Source organism: Parasteatoda tepidariorum, chromosome 9, assembly GCF_043381705.1.
Source record: "Parasteatoda tepidariorum isolate YZ-2023 chromosome 9, CAS_Ptep_4.0, whole genome shotgun sequence".
Taxonomy (NCBI): domain Eukaryota; kingdom Metazoa; phylum Arthropoda; class Arachnida; order Araneae; family Theridiidae; genus Parasteatoda; species Parasteatoda tepidariorum.
In genome coordinates, this window is record NC_092212.1 from 27,784,225 (window position 1) to 27,810,804 (window position 26,580).

Below are 26,580 nucleotides of genomic sequence, written 5' to 3' on the forward strand. Positions count from 1 at the left end.
ATATATATATATATTAAATTAAACAGCTAACAAAAATAAAGATTGCTAATTAAAGGGGGGAAAAAAAGATAATTGATCACATTTTGATGTGCTTTACTTGCACTGAATTAATTGCAAGTCTAGTTGATTTTTCCTTTTTTTAAAGTTTCTTAAAGGCAGTTACTGCTATACTTTTCCCTACGATTTTGAAAATCCTATATTTTTAGTAAGAGAATCGTACAATACCAGAGTTTTAAATCACACATATAAGCCCCTTTCAGATGCATGAATCCAATTTTTTTAAAAACAATTTTTCAGGCAATTTCAAATCATGTAAATTGGAAGAAAAAACCCACATAAATTTACAATGAAATCAACATGAATAAAGTGCATCAAATGCGTTATTTAAAATTTGCATGTTGTAATTAAAATCAGAAATTTTAAAACCCCGGGGGGAATGTAGGCCGTTATTGCTCTACATTCCCCCGGGGTTTTAAAAATTCCGATTTTAATTACAACATGCAAATTTTAAATAACGCATTTGATGCACTTTATTCATGTTGATTTCATTGTAAATTTACGTGGGTTTTTTCTTCCAATTTACATGATTTTGAGAATCATATTTTTTTTTTTAAAAAAAACTATGATGAAATTACAATATGTGAATTTCTAATCGGCCATTTAAATAATAACTTTCAGATACAATTTTGTGCCAATTTCATCGTTAATCCTAAATATTTTTCCACTGTTTTTCTGTCAATTAATGTCATGGATTTTAAAGCAGTATTTAGAATCCTGATATTTTAATGAAATGTTATTTCTACATGAAAAATTATAAAAACAGAGAAAAATTTAAAAAAAAAAAAAAAAAAATGTCTCCTACTTCAAATTCATAAAGCTTCGAATAATTCAAGAAATATAAATAATATCTCAAGTAATACCAAGGAAATAGTAAATCTTATCTTGTGCTAAAATGGTTTCATTTTAATTAAAATATTTAATTTTAATTTATATCACTCATTAAAATATGTATTTTTTTTTTAATACTTTTATTCACTGAACATTACAGTTTTTTCTTCTTTTTTGGTAGAATTTATTTTAAAATGAACTTTTGTAATATGTAATATGATTAAAAATAAATAAATAATAATAATAATAAAAAAATTCTTTTCTCTAATATTAATATACATACATGTTTTTGACACATCAATTTTTGATAAAAAGGGGGGAAATTAGTTTTTTCATTTTTGAATAAATTCTAAAAATTAAAAGTATTTAATTTTCTGTAAGTATATTACAGAATCTACTGATAAAACTGTTAAGTGCTTAGAACACTAATGTTAATACTAAAAAATACATTTGCCATCAACAAGTCTAAAAACACGTGCAGCCCTTTGTTATTCAACCTGCTATACAAGTGACTCTTCACTCAAAAAGGTTGTGTACCCCTACTGTAAGACATCTTCAAATTCAAGAAACATATAAGTATATTACGGTAAACAGAACTATCATGTTATTGCAAAATAAATCCTAAAAAATTAAACACAAGTTAACAGTTTTTCTTTTTGGAAGAAAAAAAAAGGAATTGCCTTTTTAAAAGAAATCTAGAAACAATAAGGTTAAAGTAATAAGCTATCCTAAATTGGAGTCTTTAGTTTTGACTTAAAACCTACCCAGCTTTAGATCATTGGGTAGCAGATAATCTAAGTGAAGGCAGTCAGAAACTATATTGCTACTATTGTACTGTTAGTAACTAAATTGTGAAACCTTAACCTCCATGATTAACTGGACTACATTTGCAAAGATTTTTTTTTACTAGGAATAATAATTATTAAAAAGAACTCTTGCACTAAGCTGTTAAACACTAATGTGATAAAATAGAGTTGTATGCTAGCAAAAATAACTTATGTTTTTTAAGCAATTTAGAAAAAAAATAGTCGTTAACAAAATATATAATGTTAAAACATGTGCACAAAAACTCTTTCATTTATTATTATATAGATCTTGAAATACATCATACAAAAAATTAAGTTTAAAAAATTTTTATACATAAAATGATCAAATAAAAAAACTAATTTCTCTAAGAATTAATTTGGAGGTTTTAAAATTTTAAATTTATACTTACGTTTCATAAGTTCCAAAGAATAAAATTGGATATTTATTTTTAGGTACTTTTTTACCAGGAGGAGGTTCGTGTTCAACCTAAAAGAAATATTTGCAATAAGAATATTTTAAATCATTATTATAGTTAATATAAAATAATGTATGAAAAAATAATGATGAAACTTATTAACATCTTGAAACCTTGGAAATAAATAGCTCTATTTCAAGATTTTAGGAGACTAGACTATTTACTATTTTTTAGAGTATATGTCTTTAAAATATACTTTTATGGGTAATGCAAAATAATAACATAAGTAATGCAAAATCTAAACAGCAAATTAGTTCATATTTAACATTACATTCTCTTACTGTTTCACAAACATTGAACTTTATTTTAAAATATTACTACTCGGACCCAGGTATATTAAACAGTCTTACACTAAATATAATCTGCTGATGACTCAAAAAAAAAAAAAAATCATTATTGGATTAAAAATAAGATATATTTATATGATAAATTGAAGCATTTGAATGGTATTTTTATCAAGCAAACTCAAATTAATATTCTTCTCAGATATTAACTGAGCAATGAAAGACATCAGGATTTCAGTAAAACAAAAGTTTGCAGCAATAATTGCAAAAAAAAAAAAAAANAAGAATAGGATTAAATGATTGAATTGACATGAGTTGAGAAAAGGTGAAAAATTTGTGATTAAAAATTTTCATGTGCATAATTTTTTTAAAAAAATATTGGATTGGTTTTATTTCAACCAATTTAAAAAAAAAAGCAGAACATTATTTTGCTATTGTCAAAAAAGAATAGAAAAATCACGAACATTTCTTTCCCTTCCAATGCGTCAAAGAGGAGTTTGAGTGAATACGAGTTGCAAAACATAGCTTTTTAAATCAAGCACAAGTACGAAAATCAAAGTTAGATATTATGAATCATAACATTGGATTTTAAACTCATGTGGATATGAAACACAATATCGGATTTTAAAAAAGCATATATACAAATTGCGATATTGGATTTTTAAATTGCATGAAAATGAATTGCAATGCATAACTATTAAATCATGTAAATCTGAAAATTGATGTCAGATATTAAAATCTCATGAAAAGAATTGCGATACTAGCAAATTCCAAACATAGGAAACAGTGAAAATCAGTCAAACCAAAGGACCGTAGTTGAAATCATCAAGCCATGTGTTTAAACAACTCGTTAACGGGGTTTAACAAAGTTTCAACATTTCATTAAATTTTAAGTTTTTGATTTGAGATTGAGACAATGGTCTGGAGATAAGCAGAATTCTGTGATATTCGAGGAAAAATAAACCTGCTTCTAGATTTCAGATCCAAAAGAATGTGGTTGTTAAATAATATAAGCAGGGTTCTGCTACATTTTAGATTTTCAAATTCATGACTTTATGATGTTACTATTTTCTCCGACAAAAACACAATAGTAAATTTAAAAAAGCATCATAACATTAATTGAAATTATTGGTGTAACTAAAACTGTTATACTCTGCATCTTCATAATTATAGATTTTTAATTAAAAAAACAGAGAAAATAAAGATTTGAAGCAATAAAATAGCTCAAAAGTAATTTTTGTTCTTTTTTCAGCAGAATTATATTCTACAGAAACTTTTCTTGTTCAAGAGAAAGGAAAGAAATATTTTTGATTTTTCTGCTCCCATTTCGGAATAAAAATAATTTGCCAATCACTGGCTTGCTTCAGCTGCAATTTTAAATTGATAAAATAAAAAAATAAATAATAAAAATTCTGAAATCACAGAAGTTTAAAAGATAATTTGCTCTAGAAATGATGTTTTTTTCTTCTTCCATTTTTCAAAAGAACAAAATTTTTAAAGAACATGATAAAAATATTTTATATTTTAATAAAATATGACAGTGAGTGGGGAGTTTGTTATAGATTCAGATATTCGAAACACCAACAAATTGAGAGAGGGGTAAATTCCAGTTTAATAATTAGATTTTTCGACGACCTAGGTTCATGACTTTTTTAAAAAATAGTTAAAATCATGACAAATTTTGCTGAATACCAAAATTCATGACTTTCCAGGTGCGTGGATATTCTGTATAAGGGGTGAACAAAAAATATTTGACACTTTTTTTCATTAAAATAACATGAATTTTTCTTCTTTACTGAAATAACATTAAGTATCACAATATAATTAGGTATTTTATGAAATATAATTAAATTTTCATGCACTTAAATTTTTATATTTCTGATATAACGACATCCCATTATTTTCAAAATGTTTCATTTTTGTCTTGTGTGACAAACCTTAAATCTAGGTTTCACTCATATACCAGGGTCAGTCCAGGTTTTCCTGAGAGTTACCTATTTTGTGAAAATTTAGACATAATTTGTGAAAATTAAAAATTCTATTAAAAAATCAACACAAAAATTTGATAAAAATATGAATTAATCGTTTCTTACGGTATACATAAATAAAATTTTAAGAAAAATTATTTTGTGAAACTACCATTTTTCCTAAAGTTGAATTTGTGAAGGTACCACTAAACGGTAGTAAATTTGGCATGGTCAGACCCCCATATATACTTCCAAAAAGCTGATAATTTGTAATTTCCCCCCAAAAAACATTATAATGAAAATTCAACCAAATCCTAGTTTTAAAAAACAAACTTACATTTTGATTTTAATATTGCAAATATATTACTGAATCTTACGTGCAACTTACAATACTGAAAATGAACTATTCATAAAATAAGTTAAAAGTTTCATTCATATTGTATGTCTTTTATTATAGCTTCTTTAAAAATAAAAAAAAATGGATGAATTAAGTTATTTTAATAAAACTTAAAAAGTTAGAAGGGTTATTTCAGATTTATTTTGAAAGGTCAAATTTTGTGAAAAATTTATATACCATTATGACATTTTAAGAAAAATCACAAGAAATGCAGGTTTGCTCAGACTTTTTGGGGAAAATCCTGCTTTTAGAGAAAAAATTAATCAAGATTCTCAGAAACTAAAACTATCACAGAATAGGGTTCTTGCTGCCTTAGACAAGCTTTTTCTAATATGTGAATATAAGGTCCTTTAGGGAAAAAACACAGAGATTTTGTATTGTGATCTGTGGCAGAATAATCAGCAAGTCTTGGCAACTTCCGTGCATTGGCCCACGAGAAACTAGAAAGGTATAACTCGTGGGCACCCTAAGCAAACATCTACATGATTTTTTCTTTTTTTTAAATATTTACAACTTTAAAATCTATTTGGCACCTTGGCGATTGTAGTTGGCGCAACTGATCACAATATGGAAATATCCCTTTGCCTGTCAAAGAATTGTAGTCTAAAATTATGAATTTAAACATCTATTTACTTTCATTTTAAAATGAAAAAAAAAAAAAAGAGACATTATGAAAAACCTGTTTATACGATAACATATCTTGTTAATGGTCTATAACCAATTTTGTGAATCATCTACTTCCAGGATTAAAATATTTTTTGGAAGGTCTGCTTTAACGACAAAACAATATGTAAAGGGTCTGTTAATGAACCTGAAATTCTCATATATAGTAACACTTAGTAAACAATATTTCATAACTTAAATAATTAATGATAAAAAAGGCTTGTATAGGACACAATTTTTAAGTTATTGAACAACACTTTCTGAAAACCTGTTTCGATACTTTTCTCTATTTTTTTGTTTACCAATTCCAGTGTTTTCACTACAGCGCGAGAATCTCGCATATATTTTTCTTTTCTCGCATTAAAAAATGATTACCGCGAGAAATTTGCGCATTCTATAAATCAATTTCACAATTCGCGAATTTCTCGCATTTTGGAAAAAGCTTCGAATTACGCCAATTAGAATAAAATCCATTTCACTTTTCTTCCTGGATCTTTCATTATTTTCAACATTTGCCCCGTTATCTAGCTTCCCTATTTACCAGTATTGTTCAGAACTTTTTTGAACAACAGAACCCCTTTCAGAACACATTTCTCTGCAACCACGTGTTTACCGCAGGTAAGGTTTTTTCATGTAAGACGTTCAAATTTTTTATGCACTAATGTAAGATGGACAAATACCTAGTAAAGGCAAAATCTTCTATGATGATGCAGCAAGAATATTCAATGCTTTAAAAAATAGAAGACGTTAAAAATGTATTATAATGAAAGAAATTTTTTTTTTCAAGTCTATTTGTATTTTTTCAGTTTTTAGAAATCTTACTTAACTTTCTGAAATCTCACCCTGTTTTTGAGAAAGGGTGAGAAATTCTCACCCATTTTTTTTTCTATGATGAAAACGCTGAATTCTTTTATTTAAAAAAAAAAAATAATTGTGACCTAAAATTAATAATAAAAACAGTGTAATCAGGGGTCTGTCCAGGCTAAATTTACTATCGTTTCGCAGTACCTTCACAAATTCAACTTTAGGAAAAACGATAGTTCACAAAAAACTTTTTCTTAAAATTTTATTTTAGTATCCTTTAAATAACGATAAATCCACATTTTCACCCTATATTTTTGTGTTGATTTTTTTCATATGATTTTTTAATTTTCACAAATTATGTCTACATTTTCACAAAATAGGTACCTCTCAGAAAAACCTAGACAGACTCCTAGTAATTTACTTATGCCTGGTAAATTTGCACATCAACTTTATCCCTTCCATTGGCGAAATAGAAAAGTACATCTGCTTCTTATACTTGCTGTTTTTTACTTTGAATCTAATCAATAAAAAAAATTTAATAAAAACTAAAAACACTACAGAATTTTAAAAGAACTATCATATATTTAAAGAAATTAACAAGTTTAAAATATATTTGGCACCTTAGGAATTTATTTTGGGCAGCAGATCATGTTACGGAAATATCCCTGATATCTATAATGTTAGCGCTAAAAATTAAATGCGGATCAAGATTTACCCCATCCATACTGGATCAAAGGTCTTTAGATGGATTAATTTGTATTACAGTCATCCAATTTAAGAGTTTGAAAGATTTTGTATTGAGATCTGCAGCAGAATAACCACCAAATCTTGGTAACTTCAGGGCGGCAACCCACAAAATAATAAAAAAGAACAGAAGGGGACCAAATTAAAGGGTGGAACTGATGCCCAACCTCGAGCAAACTTTTAATTTTAAAAAATAACTATGCCTGTTTGAGATTCTTTTGGTACCTTGTCAATTGTTATTGTAGTTGGCCAGACACATCACGATACAGAAGTATACTCGCTTTTAATTTTTTGAGCCTAAGATCTTTAAAGTACTTAAAAAATTGAGTTGAAACCTAACTAATGTGAATTTGACAAAATAAATCAATGATTAAAAAAAATATTTTTCTTGTTATTTTTATGTACCTATTTACTACAAAACCAATACAAATTAGAAAAACTACATGATCATAAGGAATATAAATAATACAAAACTTAGAAATCATTCACTTTCATGAAACAAACAATATAGTTTAAAATATCGAAGATCAAGATGAAATGTATCATAAATAATGCTCACCTAGTATAAATAAAAAGGTACAATCAAGTATACATTGAATAAACTACATAAAATAACAGACAAATGTTAGTTTACAGTAAAATTTTGAGGTACATTTACGTCAAAAAGGTAAATATTTAAATTCCACAGTCAAAATACTAAAAAACCGGTGAATTTTTTTTTATTTACCCTAGCAGGCCAAGGTGGATATCCTCGAACTTTAGCAAATACCAAATCCCCAGATTTATACGAGGTTTTCTTGCTCATATTTGTAGTTATGTAATATTTTATTGAAAAAGAACACTAGCTCCAATAATGAAACTGCACACTTTTTTAAAATGTAACTGATCTAAATTTAGTGTTTTTTATTTTTGTCACCAACGACAACACAGACGCTAAAGAGGGCGCAATTCAAATTTCGCTTCTGTCTTAAATTGCCAGATTCAAAATAGATGATTAACAAATATATTCTAAGTTGCATTTCAGCTGTTAAAGTTGTAACTTTTTGCAATTGCGTTGTCTTACAAAAAGCAAATTTATTTCATTTTGGAATGTAATCAAAGTTCACAAAATCTATGTAACTTTAATACCATTTGGAATTGTGGAAACTGACAGAGGAATAATGAAGATAATTTCGAAGCAGATGCAATAACACTTAAAGGGCAAATTAAGGTTACATCCAATTGCCCATGACGCACGATCGAATGCTTAGGGATTGTTCACAGTGTATTTAATTTAAGCACCTGTGATCGCCTTCAAGCAAAAAGCAGAACCTGATTGTTGATGCAAAATTTCAATAATCAAGTTCTCATTTTACTTCGATGATAGTAGATGAGTGATACTCAAGCAGTGAGCATGTCTGAAACTTGTCTGCAAGATTAACTGCTCGCGCATGCACTAATCGCATTGAGTGCAAGCCATGGATCCTAAGGCGGTAACCATTAAGATACTCTAGACTCCATGGTGCAAGCATATATACGAATAACACGCAGTGAGACTGCTTCAAAAACAGCACCTTTAAATTCGCAGGAACGTTCATTTCCCTGAATTTTTTTCTTTTCCGCGCAGCAAAAAAGCCGTTCTTGCTTTATACAGTTCGAGCACTTCCGATGAGAAATATGGTGTACCTGATTGGAGAGTTATTTCGCAATCCTCGATCGCAGTGCTTGAAAATGCCATCTAGGGAGAGGAATAAATGGGAATGCACTAATAGTAATCGAAATGGGCTACAGATCGCGAGGACCAGAACTCTCTAACTATGGCAACATTTCACCTGCTTTCTCCATTAGCTTGAGCACAGTCATAGAAGAAGGAAATACGTTAGTTTCTTTCTTGTTTTTCAGATTAATGAATACCTTTTAAGTTAGGAAACTATTCGGAATTGAGAATTACATTGAACAGATCTCTAGAAAGAAGTTATAGAAATTTAAAAATTTTTATTAAAAATTAAATACGAAAAATATTGAAAAAGTGGAAAATATAGTTGTACATTCCTATATAAAGTGCTGATGACACTAGGCAACCAAGTGGAGGCAACTAGTTACGAAACCGGTTTTTGGTTTCTCGTTTGTGATCACACGTTACAACCTTCGCTTGTTCAACCAACTCTGAATAGTCCAATACCAGAACGGCACTGGTATTGGACTATTATAGTATATAACAGTCCAATACCAGAACTTATATTTTTCAATAAAGTTTATTGCTAAAAGATCTTTTAATTATCATGGAAGCGATTATTGACGATGTACTTGAAGTAGGCGTTGAGCTGATAGCTGAGGTTCTGAAAGAAGAACTAGAACAGAAAAAAGGTGATTGAAAAGCAAAATAATTTCTTTCATTTGCTTTCAAAATTTCATTAGTACTCGGAAATATCATTTATTCCTCTCCTTAGATGGCATTTTCAAATATCTATCAAAATCTGTCAAAATGAATTTAAAAAGCTTAGCGTTCAAGCTATATAATTTGAATTTTCAAATATTTAAACATTTGTAATTAGTAATATGCTTTTTTTTTCATTCACTTTTAAAATTCAATAATAATTTGTAACTTTTAATATCTCCATAGAGGAAATTAGTTTATAGGGAATTAGTTTATTCGCATAATCTTTGTAATTTATGTCCTAAAAACAAGAATGCGTTTGAAAAATTTCAAAAAAATAAAAAAAAAATATTAAAAAAAATGCATATATCACTAGAATTCCATTTAAAATAGTCATAGTTAGAGTATTAAACGAAGTTTAAATTTAACAGATAAAAATTCAGGATGCGTCAGAATCAGCGCGTGTATTTTGTTTACTAAATGGTTGCTAGTTAAGGTTGAAAGTATTTGGAAACTACTATATGACTCGTTTCAACTAATCTGGTTGCTCCACTAAAGTTGAACGGTTTTAACTTCAGTTGCTAGTTGAAAGCAGCCGGGCAACCATCATATGACACGTTTCAACTTCACCGAAACCGCTAGTTGCTTTCAACTAGGTTGCCTCGCGTCATATAGCCTTAACTGAGAAGAAGAATAGAGGGTCAAGACCATATATGGCAACGTTACTTTTAAAAAGTAACGAGTAAAAGTACAAGTATTTTTAAAAAAAGTAACGAGTAAAAAGTAAATATCTTGNTAACAGTCCAATACCAGAACTTATATTTTTCAATAAAGTTTATTGCTAAAAGCTCTTTTAATTATCATAGAAGCGATTATTGACGATGTACTTGAAGTAGGCGTTGAGCTGATAGCTGAGGTTCTGAAAGAAGAACTGGAACAGAAAAAAGGTGATTGAAAAGCAAAATAATTTCTTTCGTTTGCTTTCAAAATTTCATTAGTACTCGGAAATATCATTTATTCCTCTCCCTAGATGGCATTTTCAAATATCTATCAAAATCTGTCAAAATGAGTTTAAAAAGGTTAGCGTTCAAGCTATATAATTTTGAATTTTCAAATATTTAAACATTTGTAATTAGTAATATGCTAGTTTTTTTTCCATTCACTTTTAAAATTCAATAATAATTTGTAACTTTTAATATCTCCACAGAGGAAATTAGTTTATAGGGAATTAGTTTATTTGCATAATCTTTGTAATTTATGTCCCAAAGACAAGGATACGTTTGAAAAATTTAAAAAAAAAAATGCATATATCACTAGAATTCCATTTAAAATAGTCATAGTTAGGAGATTAAATGAAGTTTAAATTTAACAGATAAAAATTCAGGATGCGTCAGAATCAGCACGCGTATTTTGTTTACTAAATGGTTGCTAGTTAAGGTTGAAAGTATTTGGAAACTACTATATGACACGTTTCAACTAATCTGGTTGCTCCACTAAAGTTGAAAGGTTTTAACTTCAGTTGCTAGTTGAAAGCAGGTTGAAAGCAGCCGGGCAGCGGGCAACCATCATATGACACGTTTCAACTTCACCGAAACCGCTAGTTGCTTTCAACTAGGTTGCCTCGCGTCATATAGCCTTAACTGAGAAGAAGAAGAGAGGGTCAAGACTCCACTTTGAGATAAGACTGATTTCAATTTAAAAATTAAAATAAAAAATAACGTTCTTTATCCACCTTTCTTGACTATCCAAACGGTAATGAAGAAAGCATGCGAAGTGTTGCTGTAGTTAGTGAGTTTGTCTCTGAGCCATCTGTAACCCGCTTCGATCACCAATAAAATATTTTCATCATTTCTCATTTTTCTTCGACGCTGATCGATAGTGCGAGAACTGCATTCAGTGAGAATTGGCAATCGAAATGGTCTAAAAATGGCGTAGACCACAACTCTCTACCTATCAACAATTCGCATGCTTTCACCATTAGCATGTGGAGGGTCATAGAAGAAGGAAGTACATTAATTTCTTTCTTGATTTTCAAACAGACTTTAAAAAAAAAAAAAATCAAGTTAGAATACTGTATTGAACTCAAAGCTTGCATTACACATAACTCCGAAATAAAGGATCATGGAAATTTTTGACAATTAAATGTGAAAACTGTTATGAAAGGGGAAAATTTTGTAGTACATTTGCATACTACTGAGCAGAGGAGAAAAAGAAAAAGGGGATGATCAAAGCATGGAGCCTGTCCTCTCTCCCAGATGACGTTTTCGAGGGTTGCATCGTGAATAGTCAATTACTCAATCACATTTATGAACAAAATTTCTAGTTAAATTATTTTTCGATTTGCCAACATGATTTATTTTTGATTTCAAAATTCAAAAATCGATGAAGCAAACAGAATGCGTGTCATTTTTGAGAGCATTCGATGAACAAGTCTTTGTTTCTCCAAAATAAATTTCAAAAATAATACTGTTAAGATGCCTGTTTTTATCTTTTTCACAACAAGTTATGGATGGGTGACTGAATGTAAACAATAGCAAAGCTTCCTAAAAGTGGAAAAAATCTAGAAAATCTCATATGTATCCTTTCTCTTACGTTTAGTTTACTAGGCGATCTGGGAACAGTCTTGATATTCTGACAAGTTTTAGTATTTTGTTTTATAAACCGTCGTTGAACAGTCGTCGTTGAACAATTTTTGAGTTTATGACTATCAACCCAGAAGACAAGGGAACAACTGGAACAAATATGGGGAGAAATTTGCTTTCGTGGAGAACTTTTTGATGAAAATAACCCGCATTCGAGCAACATGGGCTGGAAAACCACGAAAATTTCCAACTGTTAGCCTGACGGCAAGGGGCCTCTAACCCATGATCCGTAAATCACTGGGGATATTTTACGTCTGTATTGCGGTTGGCGCAAGTCGGGTGCATAATTCGTATCGATCAGCCATCGTTGGGATCCAAACTCAGGTCACTTCATTGGAAGACGAGTGCTCTATCCCCTAAGCCACCACAACTAAAGTTTTATTATTCCCATACAGCACAATTCATCCAGTAGTTGTCCAGAATTCTTCCACATGATCCATTAGACGTTGTTGATCAAATATCGACGTCTACTAGCCTTTTTCCTATAGCTTATTTATAGATAAACCACAATGGAAAAAACATTTCAGAAGTGATCTGAAAGCAAATGCTTATTCTGTTATAGTTGTATTAAAACGTGTTTTCATTCAGCTAAATGACTTTGAGTCCCTTGTAAAGTGCATCTCTCGAACATGGGCCCTACGCCCTATCAGCCATGCTATACCAATCAGAAAATAGATGTAAAATAGAACAAGAAAAACCACAATGGTCGAGAAGGGCAAATCAAGGTATAATGCATCTCCACGTGCTATAGAGAAATGCTGAAGTACTATTGTCGTTAACATGGGGATCAGCATTTATATGAATGAACCAAGATTCCAGGGCATCAAGATGAGCTGCTGCACTAGGGTGAAAATAATTTTCGCATTGTTCACCTTTATTTTACTATTTTTTGTTGGCAACTTTTCGTTTTATATTTCAGATCACTTTTGCATACCTGCCAACTTTTAATCTCTTCCATTATGATTTTTCTTAGTGGTATTAAAATGGAATAAAAATTTCAATTTTAAGCAAAAAAATACGGTAGTAACACATTTTAATATATATGCTTAATTTTTTTAAGAATAGTGGCGATGAAAATCATTTAAAAATTTAGCTTATAAAAGAAAAAATAATATATATTTACTACCACTTTAAGTATAAAAATAAAATTTTACGCCAAATGCGTAAAAGTTGGCAGGTATGCTTTTGTTTCTTCTCATTCGCGTCTAGCAAGTCTTGAATTGGAAGCCTGTTTTTGAGTGCTTGAAATATGTCGACTGTTATATCTCACTTAAATATTTTTGAAGCCCATGAAGTTTTCAATCAAGTAATATTTTACCGCTTCAAGTTTTTTGGGATTATTTATTTAACATTTTTTAAATTCTCAGTTAATTTCCCAGATATTATGTTCGTTTTATATAAAGTTTATCATAAAATGTATTGCAAGAATTTCTTATGAAATTTTTAAGGAAAGCAGATGAAAATTCAATTGTTTATTAGATGTTTTCATTATAGTTCGGATACCATCGACAGCTTTCTTTAAAAAATTTTATAAGAAATTCTTACAACAAATTTTAAGATGTATCATGTATGTAATGAATCTTGAAAATAATAGAGACTGTATCAACTGGATTCTTATAAATTACACTCAAAATTTTATTTCTTACTTTTCGAAGCTAAAAAGTTTTTTACTAATTTTTTTGAAATAATTTCATTAATTTTTATTCTAAACAGTTATTAATAATGCTTGTTGCGTATTAAAAATATTCCAACTAGTAAGAGCGCAAAAGTTAAAATTTAATATTTTTATTAACTAATTTTTTTCTGCTAATAAAAAAACGTAGCAAAATAAATAAATAAATAATTGAAAATACCAATGTTAAAAGAAATTAAAGAATATAAGAGTTTAAGTCTTTTTTTTCTTTTGTTCTTACTATTTCTGATTAACTAAAATACCAAATAAATGCGATTTTTGCAAATTTTCCTAAGTATCAAAATTTAAATGTTGTTAAGAATGTGAACTTTTTGTTTAAAATTACGGATTTAATTCCCTAAATTTAAATAAAGAATGTTAGTTGTATAAATATTTTGCACTCTCCTAAAAATAGTGTTCAGAAATAAAGGTAAAAAAATATTTTTAGACTATTTTTGAAATATTATAATGAATATTTTTCTTGATTGCATCAAAAGAAAATTTTTGTGGGTGTTTTTGAATATCATGAAACCTTTCAGTATTTTAAGCGATTATTTCTTATCTCATTTTACATACGGCAACAGAAGTTTTTTTTCCGAGCTCATTCTCTTGTTAAGATAATCTGTGTTATTATATCATTTTCATATTTATTGATACCGTTTCCATGAGACAATGAATTGTACAGGAGATTGAAGGCTTAAATTCCAAGAGTGATCTAGTACTGTACGGTAAAAAACAACGTATTTTTTTTTATTTTTCTATAGATTTCATAGTTAATGGATAAATATAAACTATATAATGATTTTTAATGTTATAAGAATAGTGTTTTGGGTAACTATGTCTTATTTTGTAACATTTTCGGAAATATATTGAAGTCATATCGAATTATGATTATTGAGGTTATATCCGAAAAAATGCATAATCAATGAATTTTGTTTTTCAAGATATTATATTTTGTATTTTTGTACCTATTCAGAGTAAGATTATTTTAGGTCTGATTTCAGAACAGGTGATCTGAAAATATCACCTGCTCAGCACAATTGCTCTGACAAGGAGCAAATTAAGAAGGAAATGAGAGTTGAGTACCTAAAAACCTCACTAAAAAGAAACAAAATTAGATTTTGGCAACTTTTCAAGCTTTCCTGATTATAAGGTATTCCAATCATTGGTGTTTGCTTTGTAATCAATCACTATTTGTAGAAAGAAAAACAAAATACAAGCTTCATTCAATCGAATATAATTCTTTTAAAAAATGTATAAGACAATGTTAATCTTCTTAGTTTTTCTTATTACATACAATTTTTCGAAAGTGGAATTCTCAAGGGTCCCCAAAGTGTTTGGGACCCTGCTGTATAGCCAGGCTATACCCATGCGTAAGGACGGCACTATTTAAAATCCTGTTTTAACATGAATGTAACTTCTAGTCCAGATATGACGCTTTTCAAACGATTAAAAAAAAATATGACAAGAATATTCAAGAATCAAAAAATAAGAATTTTTACGTCACAGGTAACATAGAAATTTCTGATGATGTTTACTTTACCATTCTTGATTATTTTGAATATTACCTTACTTTTTAAACACTTTACAACTGCGGGATGATTACTGAGAATTGCTGTAGGTAACTACAATCTTCCTTGGAAGCATTTCAGAAAACGGAACGGCATTCTGTATACGAGTTGCTGTCCATCATGCTAGATGGAAGTCATAGTGAATTTTAATAATAGAAAATAATGAATTAAAATTACTAAAATGCATTACAAATGATCATAGTAGTTATTTATTTTATTTCATTTAATCATTTATAACTAACTGATTATTAATATAAGCATATATTTTTTAAATCTCATTAGGAACAGGATGAATGTGCTCTTCAACTCAATTCTAATTTTAACATCTATGATGTGTGCAAATGGATTTATTCCGGTAGTGACACTTCATCAAGGGCACAAACACTACAAACCTGATAAGGACAAACCAAAAGATATTTTAAAAGACAAGGAATTCTTAAGAGATTATGAGTAATTTTTTTATTTTATTATTATCTTTACTTATTGGTAAACTTTTTTAAATATTAGCGTTCATCAATCGCTTAGAATTAAAATATTTTCACAATTCTTAAAAAGTAATATTGTTTGTAAACTCGTTTAAGGGGAGTCGGCAGGGTATATAGTTTGTTTAAGCTAAGAACTCCTCCCGTCACAAAGTCTGAAGCCGTCTGGTACTATGGAAACAAGAATGGTGCATTTTAGGGAGGGTAGCTTCCCTCTAGGACTAACACAATAGTTCGAAGAGATTCTCTTTCTTTCACCGAAACCACTCCAAAATAGTGACCCCACACCCCTACTTAAAATAGTCATAACTCGTTACCATGGTCACCGCCACAGGCCCAGACGAATGTCTGGAGAAGTTCTTATGTTAGACAAACTATATACCAATAATGTTAAAACTGACCTTTTTTGATGTTCCTTTTCTTAGTATCACAACAAGTTATTGCTTCAGATTTTATTCACAGAATATTTACATATACATGCCAGTACTGTGAAAACTGTTAATACATATCGTTGGCAGAATTTTTTAAAAAAAATAATGAACTGAGAACTTTAAAGTTCTTAAAAATTTTCATCAAAAATCTTTAAGAACTAAAAAAGTATTAACGTTGTTAACGCTATAAAACATTATCGCAGCATACAACTCAGATAATCTCTAATATCTCCAAAATATTTCAAAGAAAGTTGTTTCTTAGAAAAAGACAGTTTTAGCATTATTGATATATGCCCTACCTACTCCCCTTAATTTAATTATCCCTCCTTTTTAGAAAAGCTCAGCAAAGAAAATCTGGAATATTTTGCAAGATTGTCAACTTTCTACACTTATAGTAAAAATTTAATCTAGTGGTAGCAAAGTAAATGTTTTGATGTATTATTTCTCATTTATTTAAATGTATTTTCCACACCACAACATACAAATGATTTAAAAGTTCACCTGCAACGCCATTTTGTTCTAGCTCTTTCGTGGGAAAGCTTTTAAAATGCTGGCAAAATTACCGAAAATTCTGAAATCCTTGGTTTTTAAATGTCCAGCAATCAATAAAATATTTTACAAAGAGCGTAGTAGTTGGCAGGTCTGATATTGTATACTTTTTAGTTGAGTAATTTTGCTCCTTCATTCAACACTTCCTTTCCTTCTCCTTTATTAAATATTTAAAAATTATACAAAATTAACAACTGGTTACAAAATTAAAATGCAGGGTTTCCCGTCATCATCCATAAATGTTGAAGTGGTAATAGAAAAAAAAAAATCTTTTCTAAAAAAAAAAAAAAAAAAAAAAAAAAAAAAAAAAAAAAAAAAAAAACAATTTTTTTGATTTAGCAAATGCTTAAATTGAAATATTTTTCACCTCCGAAGAATACTTCCAATTTTCTAAAAATGTATCTGAATTACTAACATATTGAGGAATTGAAATAAATAATATGATATATAATGATAAATGTAGTACGTAATATATAAAATTATATACGTTTACATTAATATATAAAAAGAAATACAGTGTATGATAAATTCTTAAAAGCAGCTTTATTTTTTTTAACAGAAGCAATTTTTATTATATGAATTTCGCTATCACTTTTATTATTCTGTTGGACCATCGAAAGCATGACTAAGAAGACTAAATAGTTCAAAATGGCAAAATTACTTTATGATGGAGAAAAGATTTTTAACTCTTTAATTCATATTAAAAAACATGCTCATTTACATTAAAAAAGAAATGAAAGTTATGTGACGATTTTTTAAACATTTTTCGGTGAAAAATACCAAGATTTTTATGATGGCAAAGAGATGTCTTTATGTCTTATTCTGTAACCGGGAATTGCGGAATACTTCACATTTCTGGAAATATGAAAATTTCCCTGCTGAAAATAAGTACTAAGGACAAGTTAGATGAAAAAATGTCACCATTAAAAAAAGTGTGACTTACAGTATATTGCTGCAATAATTGTTTAGCAAGTTTTAATACCGCTCCTTGTTTAGATCTGAAATCATGCATGTTTTTAAAATTATAGAGATATCTTGTACAAAGAGCTTTGTAATTTGTTTTGAAGGAAAATGCATTGCCAGTTTTCTTCACACCTTGAAATTAATTTTAAATACGAAGAGCTAAGGAGCCCAGTGGTCTCCAACCCCTCAGCCACGAACCGGTTCCAGCCAGTGTATCAAATGGTACCGGACCGTCTAAACGAGATGACTGTACGTCGTTTGTACGATGGACAGACGACTATTTGTACGACTTTCCATGGACGAGAGGTTAACCGGGAGCTGAGAGACGTCACCTAAATTCGCACCAATACCGAACATGTATTTTTATTTTATTTTGAAGGTACGTTTAAATGCAACTAAACAAAAATTATTGCAGGCTAACAATCTGAAGTATAAACAATCAACACCGGCCCCCTCTCAGCAGGCAGCGGTAAAATTATCAAACGTTGACGGGTTTGCGGCGCAAAAGAGGTTGGAGAGCATTGCCTTAACTCATTTAAGCCTACCATTATATTTCAAAAGAATAGTTCGTTTTTTTTTTTTTTTCAAAAAAGAAAAAAGAATGTAGCACAAGTGTTTCTAGTTAGTTCTGTTTAGGATAACATTGGTTCTGAACGACAAGTATATTGCTTTTTTTTTTAAGCTCAAATAGTAAACAAATATGTGATGCCATTTTTCGCATGGGTATTTAAGTATAGATATATGCATATAAATTAGATTTGCATCCCTATTATAATATAAATATTTAATCACAACTAATGGGCTGCGCCGCCTGCTCGCCTACCCCCGGAAGTTGCTACGCAATCTTATATGGTTTCTTCGCAAACCAGGCTCGCTTCACTCACTACTAACTTAGGTACATTGCAAATGCACAAAATTCTAAGAATTCAAAACAATCATTCAAATCCACAACTTTTTCTTTAAAAAAAATTAATACTTTTTAGTAAATACTAAGTCATTAAAATAAATTTGAATTCAAATAAATGACATGTAATTCGTTAAACCTATTAGTAATGTGCTATAGTATTAAATCTTAAGATAAAATTTCTAAAACTGATAATTTTTAAAAAGGTTAAAATTTTGGCTATAATTAAGTCTATTAAAAATTGAAATAAGTGAATTGCAATGGAAAAACCTGCATAAACAAATAAATTCTAGTAAAACAAATAAATCCGTGATATAAATCAAAAATCGTCAAATAAATTCGTAATATATAAATTCGTGAAAAAAAGTGCTATCGACAAAATACTAAAATAGAGATCTATCGACAAAGACTACTCGCTTCTGCCTAGCTTATGCTCTCTCTGGTTATTTCAGTTTCCGTTTTTAAAAGCGCTATATGTTGAGCCATCTCAGCTAGATTTGGCATGTGACATTTTTAGCGGCAATCATTAGTCGATTTTCTAGCGTTGTCATTCGGGGAGTTGTAATGAGGCTTTTTTTGTCGCCGTGTAAGAGAAATATATATATAGATATTTTGATATATTGCATTGATTAAAATTGTATTCATTCAAATTAGTTAATTTCTTTTGTTCTTACAGCCACATTAAAGAAGATCTGCAAGAACTCTACAATAAAGATTTTTCTGATAAACTTGATCCCATAGATTTGGAAGCATATTATTTCCAGTAAGTCTACCAATTACCAATGCTGCGACTTTTGTTCTTAAAATACAAGGTTCAGCCAAAAAATTTTATCTACCTTCTTACCCTCTAGAATTGCAGTATATTTTCTATCATCAAGTCTGAAGGCAATGCAACAAGACATGAGGACATTGCGGGAATAAAGGAATAACCTCAGTAAACATTTGCTAAGATTAGCAAGAAAATTTTCTCTTGCTACAATTTGGAAGCTATAATGGAGAATAATATTATTATAATGAAAGTAGAACGTTCGCATTTAAACCATTATGCAGGCTGGTTGACTACCTGTTTTAAAAATCCGTGGGGACGATTTCTTTTGTAGGAAGGCATGGCCAAAGAATATACATAGGGGAAGAAGGCTAGCTTCCGTAGTCATAACGTAAACTAGTCCTCCAAGGATTGGTGTGGTCCCTGTGTATAAAAGAAAAAACAACATTTAAGGGCACGCTTGGGAAGAATAATGTTTTCTCGTTTCGTTTAGTATTGGTTTGTTTTGCATTTCACACTATTGTAAACGGTACTGTTCTGTTAATAAAGATATTCCTATGAGAAAACATTAATGTTGATCATTCATGTTGATTAAATCTTCTAACACATTTTGACAAAGAAACAATGGTGGTGGGATGCGAGTGGTAATGTACTTTGCCATACATGTAGAGTTGCCAAACAACCGGTACCTCCTGACAGTCACTTAGTTTATTTTGCGCATACGCTGGATCTTAGTACGTATGATGCTGCATTAAATCTGAGTACTTTGCTCACCCTGTAAGCTGTTTTTTTCGTATAGCATACCGAACAGAGCAGTTCTATGGGTTAGTTACCTATTCTAAGAGCTGTACTTCTTCTCTTTGATATGGCTAAGCTCCACAGTTAACAATTTTCACCATTTCGTTACGAGCGCTGTATTTACGAGATGCTCTGTGTGTAAGAACGCCGTATTAAGCCAGCGTCTATGTCATGCAATGTGTGTGCACGAGTGCCGTAGTTAGTCGGCACGTACACGATGACTTGAGTTTACGAGTGCCGTATTTAGGTTGCATCAACGTGTTGCCGTTTGATGAGGGGACCAATCTGTTTCAAACAGCTACTTGCTAGTATTCCATTGATCGAATTGCTACTTCTAAAAGCTTGCACTTAATAAGTTTTGAAATTTGATTGCATTTTTATTTATAATACTTGCACAATCTTCAAATGAATTGTTATGTAGCATGTAAATAAGAGAATCCGAACTTCCCGAAATGCATTGCTCATATTTTGTGGAGCGTTGCACCAATCAGTGATGTCACTTTGGCGGTGCTGACAGTCAACCGAGTTCTTTATGGTAAGAAACCATTGTTCCCAATACTTTGCAAAGAGGAAAAGCTTGGGCGTTTTTTTCAGCCAATAGTTTTTATCTCTAAATCTTTTCAATGTTGACTTTTTTTAGAGCAATGTTTCGATTTGAGGATGTCATTTTCTCTTAAACTAAACTACAAACACATTTTGATAATTACAGGGTTCATGATTTAGACGACGACCAAAGATTAGATGGATTAGAATTGTTAGCAGCCATGAATCATATAATGGATAGGCAACATGAATCCTTATCCGAAAAAGATATGTATCTGGCAGATAATCCTCAGATAAGACAAGGTTTACAGGTGTGGTGGAATGAGAAGTTCGAAGAGGATTCAAGTAAGTTATATTTAATCCATTATTTAGTGTGAAATGAAAACTGACCAACTGACAAAATTAAAAAAACTGAGAGTAAAGTTTCTAAAAGGATATTCGAAAACTCACTGCTTTACCTTTCCAGCTTAACACATTGCACGCGGGCAACTTTTCGAATAAAAATGTATTACAGCTGTTATAGATTAAAATTTTAAAAAAAATGGTAGGCGAGATTTCATAGGAGTTGGAGCAAACTTGCTTCTGTAGTTAAAACCTTAATTTAAAAAACAATTTACGACGAACGATTGTAGTACTGATAACATATATACTAAATCATTTATGTTTGTGGCAATCATGAGTAGATTTATTTCTTTGAAAGACAGAGAGGAAACGAAGTAGTTTTGATACCGCTTTTTAAACTTTTGTATGGATCGCACAAATTTCAAAAACGTATTTATTCGGGATCCGCTTGTAACGTGTTAATATTTTTATAACGGAAACTCTTAGCACAGATTCTCTAACAAATATAAGCTTTTTTTTTTTCTTTTGATAGTTGAAAATGTAAAGCGGTGATTTTTCGAAAGTTTTTTCAGAAACGTTACTATTTGTTTTTAAGTTTTGTCAGGACACTGGTCAACTTAGTAAAATGAATTTTCTGTTCAAAGTGGTTACAATCAGGGTAAAAAGAAAAAACGTGACATCCGAACTATTTCTTATAGATTTATTCAGAGAATAAGGCGAGGCTAATAGTTCTTTGTCTTACTTTATTTAATACTACCTAATTTGAAATAAAAATCATGCAAGCCTACTCAAAACTAATGTGGTTTAGTTTTATCAAAATTAAAGGGAAAACAAAAACAAATCTGCTGCATTAAATATACCCGTGTTGAAACGACCACTTTATGTTATTTTCACAGTTTAATAAATACCCTGAAAACGACGATTACCTGTTTCTTTCACTAACTCTTCATTTATGAGCACTTTACTCACCTAAACGTTTATTTTTATTCATTTATATTTTCTTTCTACATTTTCACCCCTTTTTTTACCGGGTAAAATTTGTCACAAAAGTAAAAAGGTAAAAGCAAGGTAAAGTTGAAAGGTTTTTGAAGTACTTTATTTACGTCATTTTAGAGATGCACAATGAGCTATTGGCAACGGTCTTGAAAACATCTCTGAAAATGATTCGAAAACATGGCATCATAGTTAGTGAGGCCACTACTCCAATTTAGATATAGATCTGAAGGGGAAGGAAATTTTCTTCAGATCTCTGTACCCATGGTACTGCTCAGTGACCGACTACAGGACTTCCGATTCCATAAATTTTTAAAGCACGCATATCGCATGTACTCGGGGGGGGGGTCTCAGTGGAGTCGAGGATCGAACCCTGAACCCTCCGGGCTGGAGTGCGATTCTCTAACCACTGGGCTACCACAACCTTACTTATTTTTAAATTTCCCCGCGAAAAGTTTTGGTATTTGTCGGAACATGTAATTCCCATCAGTTGATTTAAATAATAATATTTTTGTGTCAGTTTTTTATATTTATCTTTAAAATTATGTCATTTAATTTATTTTTCTATAATTTGAGCTAAAATTACTCTAATCCATTCACATTCCCCATATATTGTGAAACTATTAAACATAATAGTTATTTCGTTTAAAACTTTATTTTTTTAATAAAAATAATCAATTTTTAACATTTTGATAATGCAAACGAACAAAATTACAGAGAATTTTTTTTCTTCTTCCATTTTTTGCAAGTTTCTCTTAAATATATTCCACAGGCAAGAGATTAATTACAAATTCTGTTAAGACACAAAGAGTCTTCACTCACTTTCCCCCGTCATTGTACTTCATTCATAAATGTTTGTTTTGGATCAGTCGATAATTTTTTTTTTAAATAATAAAAAATAGAAAGCATTATTTTATTCATAAAATATATAATTATTAAAATTTTATGTAAGAACATTTTATTAAGATATATCTTTGTAAGTGATAATCCAGATTTCAAAATAATCAACATAACTTCAAAAACATTAAGCCTAAGAATATAGAATGTGTGATAATATAAGAATAATAAATGAGACGTAATTCTACTCGTTAGCGATGTGTAACGATAACTTTACATCAATTCAAAAAGGCATTTATTATAATAGTTCAAACTGGCAGCGGTTTTTCATCTCGCCGGAATTAGGTTTTTAACATTTTTAAAAGCTTTCGCTTTTTAAAAGTTCTTTTTTCTGGTATTTCAACATTTACTATTCTTCGGATTTTCATTCTATAAATTGCTTTGAGCTTTTATCTGTTAAATTGCATCGGGTTAAGTCATCTGAATTCGAAAGTGCATTTTTTGTATCCAAATCATGCAAGTCTGTTCCATTAATGACAGGAAAGTTCCTTAGAGAATAATTGAGTAAAAACATTAATATGTCGTTCAGCTATGGTTGCTGGGTAAGCTGTTCAGCGTTGTTATGTCAAAGTCACGTGACGTTCAATGCTAAATGAAAACAAAAATATCAATCATATTAATCTGTATTTTAGCAACATATCCCCATTGCTACAATGCTACATTTCTAAAACGCTATTTACCTAGCTTAGAGATAATGTTTTTTTTTCTATATGTGCATTACTTTAATCCAGTGGTTCCCAAATGGTGTTCCTCGGAACCCTTGGGCTCCGTCGAAGAGTTAAAGGGGTTCCGCGAGTTAGTAACTTTTATAACCAGTGATGAGTTTTGAAACCTCTGATTATATTTAGATTTAACCAATAATTCATAACTTAGTTAATATTGCGGTTGTCTTTATGAAATTATTTCAATTAAAATGTCAATGAAATAGAAATGGCATTTTTTAAACTAAAATATAATATTTCTAATAATAATATATTGACCAAATCATGAAAAAAAAAAAACAAGTACTTATTAAATATTCCATTAGTGTTTCTTATTGTGCTTTTCAAATCAACATAACTTAATTATTTAAAGAAATGTGTTTTGATTATAAACATTTTCAACAGCAGTTCTTTTAAGTTAGCATTTTGAAGTAAACCATGAAGCAGCTTATTTCATTCATTTTCAGCTTATGTATGTACACTCGAAACAAATTCTTAACTAGACTAGATATAGCACTAGGAATGCAAATTTAACTGTCGGACATGAAACCTAATTTAAGATTATTAATGGTAAAACGATGAAAAATCTTCATTCCTCTAATGAAATATTTTAAATATAGTCTTTTAGAGGTTATAGTGTCCTCAAAGTTCCGCGGAAAGAAGTCTGATTACATAGGGTTCTGTAGTCGGAAAAAAAAATGAGAACCGCTGCCTTAACCTAATTACCCTATTAGTGCATAATTTACTTAAATGTACTGTTTCATTTTCAGAATTTATAGATGAAATCATGAAAGAAGAAGATTTAGACGGTGATGGCTATCTCGACTATTTAGAATATGCAACAGCACGGCATCGAGAAAAAATGGAAGTTTAAAGAACAGGAAGAATATCCCAAAAATTAAAACTATAGTCTTGTTACATTGAGAAAAAAAATTCTCCTCTCCTTCCAAGTTGTAAAAACATTCTTCAGACTCTGAATTTCTTCCCCCAGAGACTAAGCATCAATCCCAAAGGAAAATACTTTGCATATTTTTATATAATGTAGATCAAGTCAAGTAATATTGTCAGTCTACTGGGTAATAATGAAACAACATTGCAAACATGTGATCCTCTGACCAACATACCATTCGGGACAACGATATAAAGTTTGCATAAAGGTGGCTGTCATGCACCATTGTCATCTGTAAATTACCTACTACTTCTATGTGATAAAATTTTTACGTCTTAATGTTTAGTGACCACTTAATTTAATGTGCTCCAAGTATCATATGATACGTCTGAAATTTGATGTTTTGTTGTGGAACAAAATTGCAAAGGTTTTAAGAGAGATTTTTATATTGTAGCGGATAAAAAAATATTTTCTACTGATAGCAAAGTTAAAGTTATTTTTCGCTTAGTAAATGTTATTTTAAAATATTTTTTCTCCTTTATGTATCGAATTCAAATCTTCATATAGAAAACAATTTTGTTGGAATTTATCTCGATAGCAACCTCGAACTCAAAGACAGCTAACCCCAATCTCCGCAACTCACTGATCAATTAAGTTCAAAATAAATGGAATAAAGAGGCGTTACGAGGACCAGGCTCCTAGTTTTTTAGCGCATACTAGACTTGGTATCTCGCGGGGAAACTTTTGAAGAGTTAGCGAGATTAATCCTTATTCTACAAGTTTTACCTTTTTATTCGAAACCAACTAATTTTATTTTATAACCATCGTTGAACAGCTGACACAATGTAGGGTTTACGACTATACCAATGTTCCGTAGCCTTGTAATTTTGAACCCAATCCAGAAAACAATGGAACTCATGAATCATGCATTTTGAGAAATTTGCCTTCGTGGAGGACTTTTTGATTTAACTATCCCGCATTTGTATTACATGGAAAGGAAAACATCGGAAACCTCCCACGGTTAGCCTGTCGGTAAAAGGACTCTAACCCATGTTCCGTCTACCATTGAGGATATCTTACGTCAGCACTGCGGTCGATGCGAGCATGGTGTGGAATTCGAATCGACCAGCCACCGCTGGGATTCGAACTTGGTTCACTCATTGGGAGGCGAGCGCTCTATCCTATAAGTCCCCACAACTCCTTATTTAAACTTTTGAAAAAAAGCGGAGAGGCTGGCATCGCTGTTGTCCAATTTAGTAGACGTGTTTTGTTTTAATTATTGAAAAAACCGCAATGTGCAAAGAATTAAAAGTTCATGCTCCTAAGAAAAATGCACAAAATAAATATCCAGCTCTTATAATTACAGTGTTAGTGAGAGAAATTTGAAATTTTCAAATGGCAACACCAATTTTTTATCATCCAAATGGGTATCTCACAGTTTAGAATTTAAAATAGATTAGGATATTTAGTTTTATCGTGATTAGTGATTGTCATTAGAAAAAGATGAAGAGAGTAAGATGTGCGAAATAAATCACTATGCTTCTAAGCTTTGTCCTCGAAAAAAACATACATTTTGATAGCAATCGTAAAAAATTCTGTTGAATTGAAGATGTAGCCGACTTCTGATCTGTCAACACTAAATATCTGCATAAATTCCGACAACATTTTTGCACGTGTTTAACAGCGAGGGTGTTTAAGGTGGTCAGTTTAGAAAAATTAAAAAAGTTCCAGAAAAAAAATGAAGAAGTCGTAATTAATCGAGGAAGCAAAATGTTCTTTTTTCAACAGAAATTATGTTAATATAGAGTGGCTAAATATCATGAGAAAAACTTATGCTGGGGCTGTAGAAGACAAAAAAAACTTCCATAGGAACAGCGGAAGTTTTTCTCATCTTTTTTTTCATTTCGTACGTACATATAAATAAAAAATATAGATAAAACATGAAAAATAATATAATAGAAATTAATGAGAAAAGAAGAAAAAAAATATTCAAATTAAATATTTTTAAAAATATTTAAAAAAATTCTTAATTAAAAAAAATCGTTTGTTAAA

General features: G+C 30.2%; 2 protein-coding genes across 2 annotated transcripts in view; one reads left to right on the forward strand and one right to left on the reverse strand.

The window, feature by feature from the left end:
• LOC107446490 (hepatoma-derived growth factor-related protein 3) overlaps positions 1 to 8,001 on the reverse strand; it is an 18,240-nt gene extending 10,239 nt beyond the window's left edge. Inside the window, exons 1-2 of the mRNA XM_016061165.4 lie at positions 7,757 to 8,001; positions 2,105 to 2,181 (exon numbers count right to left, since the gene is read on the reverse strand). Of these exons, the coding sequence (XP_015916651.1) occupies positions 2,105 to 2,181; positions 7,757 to 7,834 (155 nt within the window). The 5' untranslated portion in view covers positions 7,835 to 8,001. The remainder of the gene's footprint in view (positions 1 to 2,104; positions 2,182 to 7,756) is intronic.
• Positions 8,002 to 14,304: 6,303 nt separating this feature from the next.
• Positions 14,305 to 24,867, forward strand: LOC107446498 (multiple coagulation factor deficiency protein 2 homolog). The gene is made up of 5 exons (XM_016061176.3): positions 14,305 to 14,427; positions 15,553 to 15,720; positions 19,276 to 19,362; positions 20,873 to 21,051; positions 24,410 to 24,867. Exons 2-5 carry the CDS (start codon positions 15,560 to 15,562, stop codon positions 24,511 to 24,513), a joined length of 531 nt encoding a protein of 176 aa, XP_015916662.2. The 5' UTR covers positions 14,305 to 14,427; positions 15,553 to 15,559; the 3' UTR covers positions 24,514 to 24,867.
• Positions 24,868 to 26,580: the final 1,713 nt, after the last annotated feature.

What these genes read in the sequence shown, in the direction of transcription:
- LOC107446498 (XM_016061176.3), top strand. Translation starts at nt 15,560, where the DNA reads ATGAATGTGCTCTTCAACTCAATTCTAATTTTAACATCTATGATGTGT. An exon ending in TTGGAAGCATATTATTTCCA is followed by an intron (nt 19,363 to 20,872) that starts GTAAGTCTACCA and finishes TGATAATTACAG; the next exon opens with GGTTCATGATTTAGACGACG. An exon ending in GAAGTTCGAAGAGGATTCAA is followed by an intron (nt 21,052 to 24,409) that starts GTAAGTTATATT and finishes TTTCATTTTCAG; the next exon opens with AATTTATAGATGAAATCATG.